General features: G+C 48.7%; 1 protein-coding gene across 3 annotated transcripts in view; it reads right to left on the reverse strand.

The window, feature by feature from the left end:
* Positions 1 to 15252, reverse strand: part of grik2 (glutamate receptor, ionotropic, kainate 2) — a 123191-nt gene that overhangs the window by 35377 nt on the left and 72562 nt on the right. For 2 of the 3 annotated variants that reach the window (XM_030370962.1, XM_030370963.1), the window contains exons 9-12: positions 13659 to 13766; positions 11321 to 11434; positions 3861 to 4067; positions 1749 to 1972 (exon numbers count right to left, since the gene is read on the reverse strand). In XM_030370962.1, the coding sequence (XP_030226822.1) occupies positions 1749 to 1972; positions 3861 to 4067; positions 11321 to 11434; positions 13659 to 13766 (653 nt within the window). Of the gene's footprint in view, positions 1 to 1748; positions 1973 to 3860; positions 4068 to 11320; positions 11435 to 13658; positions 13769 to 15252 lie in introns of all 3 variants that reach the window. The other variant, XM_030370961.1, reaches the window with a different exon arrangement.

Genomic DNA, 15252 nt, shown 5'->3' on the forward strand with positions numbered 1-15252 from the left:
GACCTTTGTATTTCTAGTGTTCTATAGTGACCACATGCAATTAGACCCTGGCATGCATCTGTCTATACATAACAGGAAAGAAAAGGGAGCAAAGAGGGGGTAGGGGGGTAGGGGGGGGCGGGATGTGATATAGACTTACCCATAATTGGCTGATTGTTATGGAACACATAAAAAATAGGTGCATATTCTGAACCAACTTAGATGACAGTTGCCGCTTTTTTAGTTTCTTTTGTGATCATATTGCCAGTAACATTGAAGAAGATAAAAGAAATGCACCTGCGTTAACCATAAAACTCTCGCAAGCACCGCCGCTGCTGTGGCATGGCGGGCTGCCTCTCAAAAGTTTAAGAGTTAACGCAAGATTTCCTTCCTGTTATTTTCCTTTCCTCATGCTTCAAATCTCAGCCACTGGCAACAAGCTGATCGATCTACAATAAACTTCCTGTCCGTCAAAACCTGATTTTATCGACTACAAGTGCACTAGCACAAACGTAACAGGGAGTCGACATTTTATTCGCCATTGCACCATTAGCTGTCTTTCAGTCTCCTTCCATTAAGGTTTAAGGCTGGCCACTGTGCCTCATTCCACCATCATCTTTGGCACGGTCTTGTACGGATGTCCCAATGGGGCATGTTTAGCTCTTAATGAAATGCACTTTCATGAGCTTAGGGGGGAGTTCATTAATTTAAATGATGAAACTGTTCATTTTATGGGATCTGATGAAGTCAACAAAATCCTCTAAAACAGAAAGTAGAATACGAGAGTAAAAGAACCATTTAGAAAGCCCTCAAGGAGGCCCTTCTAAAGTCATCAGCCTGCCTGGATGTTTCCTCATGAATGTTCCCGACAGTCCTGTGTTGGGGCGTGACACAGGGTGTTTGAAGCATGGCAAAGAAAAAGCGACAGAAAGGAAAAGACGGCACAGACTCTGAGACAGGAGGGAGGGCGGAGGAGAGGTGGGCGGAGCAGGGCCACAGCAGCCGTACACATCGACGGATACACTAACCACCAACACACATACTCTGGCACAACATACTCTCGGAAACACTCGCACACACATAGTCACACGCACACACACAAACAAACTCTCATGCACTACAGTCATAACGTAATGGCTGAGATAACTTTAGGTTTGTGTGACTATGGCCTTCAAGGCAGCACTTATCACAGCGACCAGAACCAAAAAGTGCACAACCAGTTCGGGGCAGTATTAAGCAATTATACTAAGCAATCCAACTGCTGAATCCATGGCAAGATCCCTTCCTGTTTGTTAATATCAGAACAGACTGAAACTTTGCATGGCATTCATCATAACTACAAGAAACAAGCTTGTGGCTATGTGATCCCATTATAGTTTTATAGGATTTAATTCTGCGCTAGGACGTACGGCTGTTGATTAGTGTCAGTGAGTGATGGGCTTTTGCTATGTGAGAGCCTGAGAAGGCATCGCTCAGGATATATATATATATATATATACAACCTGTATATCAGGATAAACATCCCACATGATTACCAAGTGATTAGTCTGCCGTTACTCAGAGAGAGGCAATGCTCCAAAGCTGAAAGACGCTAGACTGAACATATGTATGTGTATGTGTGTGTGTGTGTGTGTGTGTGTGTATGTGTGTGTGTGTGTGTGTGTGTGTGTGTGTGTGTGTGTGTGTGTGTGTGTGTGTGTGTGTGTGTGTGTGTGTGTTTGTGTGCGTGTGTGTGTTTGTGCGAAAGCCCGCGAGCGTGATTATGTTACCTGGCTATGACAAACAGCACACAACTGACACCCAAGTAAGCCAGCAGAATATACATCCAGATATCTGGCGAGAGGGGGTTGAGGAAGGAGAAGACCCCCGGGTTGGTGCCGTTGGGCTTGCGGTATAGTATACTTATCCCCAGCGTCATGAAGGGCTTGGAGAAATCGATGACCTTCTCTCGCACGTAGGTGATGGCTAGGGGAGCCACGGCCAGATCGGCCCTCTGTCAACGCAGGGGGAGACAGGGGGGAAAGAGACATGGGGGGGAATGGAGAGATGAAGGAAAGAGGGGAAGGGGGGTTAGCAGGACGGTTCGTAAGTCAGCCACGCTGAGAGGTTGTTAGAGGCTATCAAATTAAGAAAACAGGGCATTTTTACACATCACAAACAGTCTGTCCCAGGGTGCTTGAAAGGAAATTTAAAGCCCCTCTCTCTGTCTGCCTCTCTATCTTTAACTTCCCCTCTTTCTCTCTTTAACTTCCTCTCTCTCTCTCTCTCTCTCTCTCTCTCTCTCTCTCTCTCTCTCTCTCTCTCTCTCTCTCTCTCTCTCTCTCTCTCTCTCTCTTGCCTGTCAGAGCCACTATACCCTACTGAACTGACTCTTTCCCCCTCTCTTGTTCACGCTGTGGATCCAAAAACACACCATTAAACTAACTGAACCCAGGCCTTCATTTGTCCCTCAACACCCGTTTAAAAATGGTGCACACACACAAACAAACAAACAAACACACACACACACACACACACACACACACACACACACACACACACACACACACACACACACACACACACACACACACACACACACACATGCGACTGTTCATAAAACAGCCTGAGCAAGACGCCATTCCCCAGTTGTCTTTTAAAAGAGCGATACACCCTTCTATCTTATTTAATGACCGCTCTTTTTTTTTGCAAGTGCAATAAACAGCAAACTGAATGTCTTAAATGAGTTTAAGTTGATAAATAAATCTCAGACGATATCGTGAAAGGACATTAAAATGGATCACAGGGGTTGCTCTCTGCTCTTATTTTCTATATATATTATAATAACCAATGCGTAAACAAGCGCCGATCTGATCACAAACGGTGTGGTTTTTTTTCAGCAGTAATGTTCTCACGCCCATTCCTATACCTTTTAAATCCAACCGCACATAAAATGTTTGGTGGATTAAAATGAACTCTATATGGTCCCCCTTCAGCATCACACAGAGGTGGGGGGAAAAAGATCAGTTTTGGGAAGCTCCTGACAGGAGACATCCAACATGTTCGGCTCCATTTGCCACGTCCTCCTCAGCCCAACTTCTCCCCGCAAGTCGTCTTCCCGACACTCTTCTGAAGGCCTGTCGGATGCAATTACCGTCTGCCTGAGTCAAGCCCCGGCCCTGGAAGAGCAGTCGGCACGCAAAGTCCACACTGAGGGTTGGCTCGCAGGGGATTGGCCGCTCCGGCCGGGGGACTGTCCTGACAGCCAATCAAGGCCTGATCAAGAGGCAGGCCGGACAAGAGGCGGTGCCTTCTGGAGCCCTGGGAGATGCGACGCTGGTCTCTGCTCTTAACAGGGTCAGATATTGACTATCGGCGTTGCACTGCCTGCTCATCTCGTGCCCAGGCACTCCGTCCTCACCAAGCCTGAGTTGGTCCTGTCTAATGATGTAGACTCTGTGGTGTGTGTGTGTGTGTGTGCAGGGCCGTCGGACTGCGGGGACAAAGGGGACAGTTGTGGGGGGGCCCAAGGCCGAGGGGGGACCCATGACCAAAAAATAAAAAAAAATAAAAAAAATTATCTTACCTTTCCTCTCCCCCCCCCCCCCCCCCCGTCAACAATCGTTCCGGACCCCCCCCCCCCCCCCCCCCCCCCCCCGTCAACGGCCCTGTGTGTGTGCGTGAGTGAGTTTGTGTATGTGGGGGGGGGGCTACACGCGGCACTGTCACTCCCTTCCCCACCAGTGGAGCAAGGGTAGTCCACCCCCCCCCCCCACCCCCCCAACAGGGATTCCATCGCAGCTTCTCCGCGCCACAGGGTACCTCCCGCTCCCACACCCTCCGCCCTCACCCCCAACATGCGGGTGTGCGCGTGCGCCAACAGGAACACGTTCGCGACTCACGTGGTCCATAAGCTCCTTCACCATGCCGTTCCACTGGCCCGTGAACTCGTCCTGGGCCCCGAAGCGGCCGTCCTCCACCAGCCGCACCTCGTAGGTGAAGCCCAGGATGGCGGCCAACTCCCGCAGCAGGTCGATGCAGTAGCCCTCGAAGCGGTCGTTGCCGTACAGCGGCTTGTCCGACTTCTTGAACATCACGTAGGGCTCCTCCTGTGGGAAGGGAAAGACAGCATTGGTTACCTACCGTTGGTATACAGGAGTAAAGGGTAGGGGGAGGAGGGGGAGAGAGGGGAGAGGGGGGGGGTACTTACTGTTGGTATACAGGAGTAAAGGGTAGGGGGAGGAGGGGGAGAGAGGGGAGAGGGGGGGGTAATTACTGTTGGTATACAGGAGTAAAGGGTAGGGGGAGGAGGGGGAGAGAGGGGAGAGGGGGGGGGTACTTACTGTTAGTATACAGGGGTAAAGGGTAGGGGGAGGAGGGGGAGTGAGGGGAATTACTGTTGGTATACAGGAGTAAAGGGTAGGGTGAGGAGGGGGAGGCAGGGGAGAGGGGGGTACTTACTGTTAGTATACAGGGGTAAAGGGTAGGGGGAGGAGGGGGGGAGTGAGGGGAATTACTGTTGGTATACAGGAGTAAAGGGTAGGGTGAGGAGGGGGAGGCAGGGGAGAGGGGGAAGGGGACATAAGCCTCTCCGCACGCAATACTGGACACCTTTTACCTCCCGATAACGGATTGGAGAATAGGTGTACGATGCTGCGATATCGGCTCTCTTGGGCTGGTGTGTGTGTGTGTGTGTGTGTGTGTGTGTGTGTGTGTGTGTGTGTGTGTGTGTGTGTGTGTGTGTGTGTGTGTGTGTGTGTGTGTGTGTGTGTCTGTGTGTGAGGGGGTGTGTGTGGGTGTGTGTGTGTTGGACCAGATGAACACCGCTCCCTGGCTGGGGGATGAGAAGTGTGGGACGGCTAATCCAACTGTATGTGTGTGTTATTGTGTGCATGAGAGAGAGAGAGAGAGAGAGAGAGAGAGAGAGAGAGAGAGAGAGAGAGAGAGAGAGAGAGAGAGAGAGAGAGAGAGAGAGAGAAGGAAGTGAGAGATGTATGTGTGTGTGTGTGTGTGTGTGCGCGCGGGTGTGTGCGGTTGTGTTTGTGCGTGCTTGTGTGCGCGTGTCCATGTGTGCATGCATGTCTGCCCAGTTCTGTGTCTGTGTGTGTATGCGTGTGTGTGTGACTGTCTGATATGATTGTAGTGTGCAGTGTGTGTGAGCATGTGCCACTGGACCAATGGGGGTGGATGAGGGGGACCAGACAGGCACAAAGGAGCTAATCCCCCCCCCCCCCCCCATATCCATGACTCTACTGCACCCGGGATCCACAGGCCGGCTGCCCGGGCTCTCAGGGCACCTCATGCACTGTCAATACGATAAGGGATTCCGATGGACTGTCCCTCACACACGCTCTCACGCATGCATGCACACACACATTGACCCACACCGATAACACATGCAAAGACAATTACACAGACACACACAAATGTACAATTACTTACACTCACACGCAAACACACACAGACACAGACACACAAATGAATGCACACATACCTACATTTAGATAGGCACACATTTAATCACACCCTCACACACACACACACACACGCACACACACTGAATTAGTGGAAGCCAATCCTGGGCCTAGGTGGCTGAATAATTAAGGTTCTTCTTTGCATTTCTCTGACCATATTTTCTCTATATAATATCTTCTTTTTTTTACCACTTTTTTCCATTCAGTTGTTTTTTTTCATTCTCTAAACTTCTGGCACCATCTGTCCTGGCTTTCTGCTGCTAATCAAGTCATGAAGCAAAAGAATAAAAAGAAGGCTAACAGCTTTCATATATTCTAGTGGCTTCTTTGAAACAAGAATTATGAGGAGGAAGCACAACCAACCACTTAACCAGCCTCTAATCAGACAGGTCAGACATACTCATTCATAATAAAAATATATTATATTATGTAATATATTTATATGTATATATATATATATGTACAATATAAGAATTTAAGAAATGATAGTGATCGCTGCAAAACGGCCAATGATTTTGAGGCTTTGAAGCCTTTGTTTGGTGTGATTGCACTGCTTCTGACAGGTGTGGTGCACTGCGTTGCTGCAGGCATTGCCCAGAACTCAACTGATGTAACGTTGATAACAGCACAAAGATAAAAACATGCAACTTTAAGCTCCTTCGTCCTCACGATGGCTGGATTGCAATACAACTGCACAACCACAAACATTGCATGGAAAACATAAATTCAAGGCTACAGAAATCAGCAGAGCAGTGACTCAAAAGCTTTCTGTGTGCTTGTGACCAGAGTCTATTGGACGATACTAGATGAAAGGCAAATAAAACAGAAACACACACAAAGTAAATGTTGTAACCCGGCCGTTCACTATAAAGGCACGAGTACTATAACCATCTCTATTTTTCTCAAGCCCACAACCTTAAAAGCCAAACGGCCAGTGAACCAGAACGCACCATGCTGCTCCCAGTGTTTGATTTGGCGGTAATTGCCATGGCAACCGAGCCCTAGCTTTAGCAGAGTCAGAATTACCGTGGAGATCTGCCCAGAGCTACACAGGTTGCTCTCCACGGGTGTGTTGCAGCCATCCAGTGTTGTCCTGAATGCAGGACTCACAGGGCAGGAAACCAGTCTTTTTTTATCCTACTTTGGATTCATCCTTCTTTTATTCATTCAACAACATGGAACCGTTTATCTCCAGGCTGTTTACTGCTCAATGCATTTGGGTCTTGCCTGGTGGTCGAGCCTTGGCCTCTTAGAAGTCTTTATATTCTATGTGTTTGATCTCTATACTTTATATACAGACTGAAATAGGGAAGACACATTACACCAGATCTCTGATGAGTGCGTACGTGGCTCTATCTTAATGAATCCTAGGAATCGAGGGAGGAGATGACGCTAGGACGCCGTTCCCACGTAGCGCTCACAACCTTTCTCTGGGGCGACTGAAATTAAATCAATGGCGATGCCGTCTGCCACAACAATGTAACAACCCCTAGCGATCAGATAAGCAGACGTACCTTGGCTGTGTTGCTCTGTGAGCAACGCCCATTCTCTTTCTCCCTTTATCTCCACAGCTGGCAACCTAACCTTCCTTTAATTCCTGATATGATCGGCTCTCTCTCTCTCTCTCTCTCTCTCTCTCTCTCTCTCTCTCTCTCTCTCTCTCTCTCTCTCTCTCTCCCCCTCCCTCCCTCCCTCCCTCCCTCCCTCCCTCCCTCTCTCTCTCTCTCTCTCTCTCTCTCTCTCTCTCTCTCTCTCTCTCTCTCTCTCTCTCTCTCTCTCTCTCTCTCTCTCTCTCTCTCTCTCTCTCTCTCCCTGCCACTGAGTAAACTATAATAATAAGTGTTATCCAGCGTGTTATCCACAAAATAAGCTATTGTCAGCCCATTAGCAGCACATAACCTCTCACCTTCCATCGAATGTGAAAGACTGTAATTATCATAAACAGCCACTAGACGCATTAACACTGAGCACCACTTATAGCGTGCCTGTGAAACACCTGCGGCGGGTGTTGGAGCGCTGCGCAGTGTGTTCATGCTGGGGTTCCAAGTCCCGCTCCCATCCTGTATTTACCCATACGTCAATCAGTGATGTCGATACACATTCTTAATGCGTTTATGTGTTTTGGGTTTTAATGTCATTTTTGATTTACATCCCAATTACTTTTCCTCAAAGCCGAATTTCAACGAGATTCCAAATATAGAAATTTCAAAAAAGTCGGAGAGCAGACAACAAACAAACATGTTTCATAAATGCAAAAACGGGCGTTCATCGAGAGAGAGAGAGAGAGAGAGAGAGAGAGAGAGAGAGAGAGAGAGAGAGAGAGAGAGAGAGAGAGAGAGAGAGAGAGAGAGAGAGAGAGAGAGAGAGAGAGAGAGAGAGAGAGAGAGAGAGAGAGAGAGAGAGAGAGAGAGAGAGAAAGAAACATGCCGGCACTCTCGGTTTCACGTTAATGGTGCGGTGTGTGGCTGGCACGGTTTCCAAAACGCTGCTCAATACTTTAATCCAAATTAATCTCATAAACACGAGGGCCCTACTTCTCGCTCTGCACGTAAACACATCATCTGAAACAGGAGCGGAACCCCGGAATGAGATTACATGTGTAGCTAGCGCACTCTCCGCACGTTATCTCCCTGCGAGTTCAAATCCAGCCGACTGCGAGCTGTGATGACGAATGGCAGAACCTTCCCTTTGTCGGAGGCTCATGCGTGTGCAAGTGGCCCTGCCATCCCACCGCCACCTGCTCTGCCTGTCCCCCCTTCCGATCCCTCCTCCATCTGCCCGTCGCGCACAGCAGCAAGGCCGTGTTTCAGATGGTGGCCGGCGCTTCTTTAATTAAAAGGCACCGGTAGGGGAAAAAAATAGCAAGAAAAGACTATCTGGGCAAAAAAAAGAGAAAGAACCCTAATTAAGGATAAACAGCCTATGCGTTTATCATCTGCAGACGCTCGCTTGCTTGCTTGGCTAAGTGTAAAAATGCCCTTATTCCTTTTGAAACAAATTAAAAATGGCGTTTTGTTTTGCTCAACAGCAGCAGCAAACGAAAAAAAAAAAGGGAAAAAGACAAATAATGCTGGCTCATCTGTGCACATTACAAATTTTATTTTGGTGTTATTGATCCTGTTAAGCTGCCCATTGGCTGTGACGCAGCAAATCCCAAAACCAAATGAATAAATAAAACGGCAACACCTTTACCAAAACAATGGGGATGAAATGCATCTCTTTCACCGAGCACATTCATATACAAACAAATGAAACGGAACCAACCAGCCGATCGCAAACACGGCCGTTAAATACTTGACATAGCGCAATGGGTGCCCAGAGACCTTGTACTAACAGGAATGATCCGTAGCAATTGGACGCGAGATAAAACATTCTTTCATTAGCATTTACCTCTGTGGGAACGGCAGGAGCGGGGTTGCGCTCAGTGCATAATTAGATCCGGGCTAATAAGGTTCCCTAGTTTATAATAATGCTAATGTCCTGCAGCTGAGCGGATGACGGTCGACGCCCGCTTATTGAGGCTTGTTTGAAGGATGAGGTGCCGGGCCATGAGATAATCCACAGGATATGATGTTCCTCGAAGAACATATGTTTTACCGAGGCCAACGTATTGCTTAATGATCCTTCACCGTGCGTATTTGTCATTGTAATCTAATTCATACACAAAACGGACTAATTACAGCTTCACTTCATCCATCTTTGTCCAAGAATGTTGAGCTCGCTCCTTCACTTTTATACTCTCTTGCTCAACCGATAGCAAGCGGCCCTGTGAGGATTAATTTGGTTTTCGGGGGCCACTCGCTCTCTTTATTTACCACCTTTTTATGGCAGCCTAATGGCTGACTGACACGCTGCACAATGGGAGCGGATGAACGGCAACACAATGAATTCTCTTTCAATTAATGGCGTTGCATGTCTGGCATACCGAACATCTATTGGCAGAGAGGGGGGAGGGTGGGGCGGCTTCGCTCTCCCCTCACTCTACCTTTTACAATAGAGTGATTGCTGGGCCCTTTGAGCCGATCGACTAACAGACATCCCTCATGGTGTATTAGCGAAATACAGACATACGCTTCAAACCATTATGACGAGACAACAAATTTGTATTGTTTAGAGCCAATTACACGACGAGAGGCACCACATCTGTAATCCAGTGAAAAAAAAGAAAAAAAAGAGCGTGGCACAATCCATTTCATCCTGAGACTTCAAAGATTGCCGCAATGCCTCTCCAAGGGAGTTTACGTCTCGCATAAAACTAGATGAGTGATTCCTCGGGTAGATAAACTGTTGATAAGGCCGAGATCTTGGAGGTAATTACATCATGTTTTATGGATAAACATAATCCACCGAAAATGATGTGAAAATGGATGAAAGTGTGAATCAGTCAAATTGAACAAAACCCAATTACTGTTAGCACCCCCGCCCCCCTTCTCTATCTCTCTATCTCTCTCTATGTGTGTCTCTCTCTCTCTCAGTACCTCTCTCTGTCTCTCTCTCTGGCTCACACACACTCTCTCTCTCTCTCTCTCTCTCTCTCTCTCTCTCTTTCCCTCAGTCCCTTGCTCTGTCTCTCTCTGTCTCTCTCTCTCATTCTCTCTCTCCCACGGCCATCAAATATCTCCCACAGACTCAATCCCGATATGGCAATTACATCTGAAGCAGAGTCTTAACTAATAACAGCAATCCAATCCCTTCCCGGCGTGCTGGAAGGATGGGAGGACTGCTCACAGAAATAATAACTACCCACACTTTAATTGATATTATTTATCGTCTTTCTCTCTCTCACTCTCACTCTCACTCTCTCTCTCTCTCTCTCTCTCTCTCTCTCTCTCTCTCTCTCTCTCTCTCTCTCTTTCTCTCTCTCTCTCTCTCTCTCTCTCTCTCTCTCTCTCTCTCTCTCTCTCTCTCTCTCTCTCTCTCTCTCTCTCTCTCTCTCTCTCTCTCACACACTCTCTAGTCTTAATTACACAACAGGGGATGTCTTTCAAAAAGATCCTCTTCAGTCCAGAATATCCCGAATCCTTTTTGTTGCGAACATGAACACACAGATCAGGAGCTGAGTGGATATGTGGTCTCACGTATAAAGGGACTTACACAAGGACATACACGCAGGCACACACACACACACACACACACACACACACACACACACACACACACACACACACACACACACACACACACACACACACACACACACACACACACACACACACACAAACATTAACACACATTAACCAACACACACAAAAACACAGACACATGCATTAATAAACATTCACCAACACACGCACAGCCAAACGTACACACACTCATTCAAAATCGAACATATTTGGCTTTGTCTGTGTGTGTGCTGGTTTTTGGGTGTAAAAATGGTTTGTTTGTAGAAAATTGAAAGGCACTTTAGCAAGCCGGAACATCGCACCCCAAGAAAACAATATCCTAGGTATACTGTTGGACTGAACCCACAATTATTCACTCAAAAGCGGCTTTTGGGAAATCAAAGTGGTAAGTCTGGCAGCACTGCAATCAGTCGTGTACAGAACTTTTAACCAATCGGTTGTTCAGGCTTGAGCAGGCTGAGGGAGCCGGTGTCGAGAGCAGCCCGCGCTGGGGAGCCAGTGAAGCTGGTCGCAGACACGTAGGAAACCCGTCTACCATGGCAAGACTTCTAAGGTAGGGTTCTGGAGGATTTTTCAGAGAGGAAAAGCTTAAAGTGAACACACCTCCTGAGATAATCAATTAAAAGGCCAGGACTGCCTGTGCTTAGCCCCTCTGTAATTGCACCCACACAGATACGGATTGGCAATTTCAGCTTCGACTGGAGGCCGTTCCCTCTGAATGCCAAATGAGATTCTAGCTGGGAGGAAAAAAGGAGAAATGTTCACCAGCAGGGTGGAGACGACCAGGGAGCGGTTGGCCAGCGAGTCGGAGACGTTGGTCGTCTTGCCCTTCTGGTTGTCGGTCATGTTCAGGCCGCTCGGAGGATCCCAAGTCCCGATCTGGAGGGCCAAGCATCAGTCAACGGTCAGCAATCAATCAGGATTTGTTTCGCCACCCTCAATACATACAATCAATATTTGAATTGATCTGTGGAGTGGGTTTACAAAGGTTAAACAAAATCCAAGATACACACACGCACGCACGCACACACACACGCGTCCACACACAGGCGCGCCCCCACACCCACACACACACGCACACACACACACCATTCCTTATCCTGGATGCATGCAGAGAACAGCAGTGCCTGCAGGACACAGTCGACAGCTCTGTGAACTCTGAACACTGTCAAGGCGTTCCGCTTGCTTGCTCATACTGAAAGTACTGCAGGGGAGAAAATATAAGAGATGATCTAGGGTGAGGACCACCATCCCAACCCCGCACCCCCCCCAACTAGCCTCCCAACCCCCCCTCACTTCCACTAAGCTTACTGCACATCCGTTTTTCTTTGCCGATAGGAAAGCCTGCCGGTCAGCATTACAGATGGCCAGATAGGCTGATTGAGCTCCCTGTGTGTGTGTGTGTGTGTGTGTGTGTGTGTGTGTGTGTGTGTGTGTGTGTGTGTGTGTGTGTGTGTGTGTGTGTGTGTGTGTGTGTGTGTGTGTGTGTGGGTGTGTGTGTGGGTGTGTGTGGGTTTGTTTGATTGTGTGAATGTGTGTGATTGAGTGTGATTGTTTGTGTGTGTGGGTGTGTGTGTGTGGATAAGTGCGTTCTGGCATGTGCGCATGTCTGCATGCGTGTCTGTGTGTGTGTATGCGTGTGTGTATGTGTAGGTGTTTGCGTCCGTGGTGGTGTGAGTGATGTACGTGCCTGGTTGGTGTGTTTATGTGTGTGTGTGTGTGTGTGTGTGTGTGTGTGTGTGTGTGTGTGTGTGTGTGTGTGTGTGTGTGTGTGTGTGTGTGTGTGTTTCTGTGTGTGTGTGTGTGCGTGTGTGTGTGTGTGTGTGTGGGGGGGGGGTTGGTGCAGGTGCACATCTTGTGTTTTGTACACTTGCATGCTGGGAGGGCGGGATGGTGGGAGTGTTCTAAGAAGAGAGGATCCGCATCTCAACATGTTGTCCTCTCTAAACCCCCTATAATAAAAACCCACACCCCTCACCCACCCCATCCCTCAACCACAGCCCCCGGCCCCCGGAGCCCCGACCTCACTGCGCCTCCAACACATCCACCACCACCACACTGTTCTGTACCGCCGGCTGCAACATGAACCAGCCCCTGAGGGGATAATGAATATCCCTTTCCTCTGTACTCTCCAACACCCCCTACACTCCCCCACCCCCTCACCCTAGACTCCCCCACCCCCTCACCCTAGACTCCCCCACCACCTCACCCTAGACTCCCCTGTGCCCATGGAGAGCATCCTGACCCGGGGCCACACACACTAACGCTACCGCTGCTGGACATAACAGCTCCTCCAGCATTAGGGACCAGGGAGGTGAGCGTGAATGTGTGTGTGTGTGTGTGTGTGTGTGTGTGTGTGTGTGTGTGTGTGTGTGTGTGTGTGTGTGTGTGTGTGTGTGTGTGTGTGTGTGTGTGTGTGTGTGTGTTTGAGAGAGGGGTGGAGGGGGGAGGAAAGGGGGGGGGGGGGGGGGGGGGGGGGGGCGGTTGCTCCTCTCCTCTTCGTGCCCCAAGACGGGTTTTATAATTGCAAATCAACTCTTTAATTCAGCCTTCATGAGGCTGGAGGGCTTCTGAAGGGTTCTTTATTAATAGGCGAAAATTATTCATGGAGGTGCGGATGCACAAAGTAGTGCGGAGGGAGCGAGGGGGTCGGGATCAGAGCGGCTCACACAGGTGGGGGCGGGGGGAGATGAGTTTTGGGGGAAGGGGACGGGGGGGACACAGGAGTGTGGAGTAGGCGCCGCTACTTGCAGGCGTGCCCGCAGTACCTGCGGTGTTAAGCAGGATTCGCCAGCTCTCCCGGACGAATCTTAAGTGACTCCTAAGCGCTGGGGAAATCTCATTTCGAGGCAGAGGATGCATAATGTACACAATATTCATGATCTGCGCGCCCCGAGGCTCTGACGTTGCAGCATGTGCTCCGGCACAAATAGGAGAATTGCCAAGACACAAACAGAGGCCAGCATGAAAGGATATATACTAAGGCGCACTCACACGTACACACACACACACACACACACACACACACACACACACACACACACACACACACACACACATACACATACATACACATGGGAGGCGAGGAGTGTGAGTAAACAACCTTCTCTAGTCCTTCCTCTTTGAGACTGATGACATCCAGGTCAAAGTCTGTCCTTAAGCCATTGGTCCTGTTGAAAGTGATCCTTCCAGTCAGGCCATCCCAATGGGCCTGGATAGAGAGAGAGGGGGAGAGAATGAGAGAGAGAGACACACACACACACACACACACACACACACACAGTGAGAATATTGCCCATTGAAAAGCTTAAATGTCATTCTGAAAGAAGGGTTGAAGTGAACAAATCCTCGGCCATAGACAGTTTCACATTTGTCAGCCACACACAGACGGAAACACACACACAACACACAAACACCGACATACACATATTAGCACTTCCTCCCAGTCTAAAGGTAACTACATAGGCTGGCTTTACAGAGGCTAGGAAGGCTTTGTTGGTGGAAGGGAGAGGGCAATTATTTGACGTGTATGGGCACAAAGAGCCTTTTGATAGCGAACAATTCACCATGAAAGTGTCTGAGAGCAGTAAAAGCCTTTTTTTTTCAGACACGGCAAATGTTTCCCGCATTACCCAGGGTGTGCTGTGGGCTGCCGACTCTATCTTTAGAAGATGTGGGAGTCACAGGCCTGGGCATTATTCATCACTCGCACTGACAGGAGGCCTCAGTCTGTTCCTTCAGCTCTGATCTCATTGACTGGATACAGTCCCCATCCATCCCATCACGGGATTCACAAAACTGGAACGGTTGGCAGTGATGTTGGGCTGTGAACTAGTCCACAGTATAGCGGGTCTACGACAACGGATGCTGGGATACGGGTACGTGATGTAGTGATGAATGTCTGGCTCGTCTTTCCCTGCTATGTGTTCACCAGATGATGATGACTTTTGGTGACTCTCTGTGAATTTGTGGAGACTACGCTCTGCGAATGACAGACACACGACTAATAAAGCGTGCAGTTGCGTGGACATACGACATACCTCAAGTCGGCTATATCAGGCACTCAGGCAGTCATCTAATTTGGCGTTAACTGATGGTTTTGATACTTGTTATTGTATGATTGACATACACAAAATAAAGCGTAGAGCCTGAGCAATGTTTACCATGCAAGTGGATGGCAGTGTTTCTTCTCATGCTAGTTTAAATAAATGCTGCATGTTTATGGGTACTGATCTTACTGACTTTGAATGCTACATTGTCATTTGCTGCGACCAGTTTTCTGCCCTACTCATAGTCTAGAACCATGTAGCACAAGGCGGTATTACAACTATAAGCCTGTAAGCCTGTGTACCCCTTCATCCCCAGTGAGCACAGGCAGTGGTTTCAACACCCGGCCACCAGCACAGCAGAGGGTCAAGCTAGTGCAAACAGCAGACTTTATTTGTTGAGAACTATCTGGCTAATAGAACAACGACATGAACAGGAGGGCTCTAGGACCCGGGGCTTGACCTCACAGAAACGACATGGTCATAACAGACAGACAGCGAGAGAGAGAGAGAGAGAGAGAGAGAGAGAGAGAGAGAGAGAGAGAGAGAGAGAGAGAGAGAGAGAGAGAGAGAGAGGGGGAGAGAGAGAGAGAGAGAGAGAGAGAGAGAGAGAGAGAGAGAGAGAGAGAGAGAGAGAGAGAGAGAGAGAGA

The sequence above is a fragment of the Gadus morhua genome, chromosome 11, assembly GCF_902167405.1.
Source record: "Gadus morhua chromosome 11, gadMor3.0, whole genome shotgun sequence".
Taxonomy (NCBI): Eukaryota; Metazoa; Chordata; class Actinopteri; order Gadiformes; family Gadidae; genus Gadus; species Gadus morhua.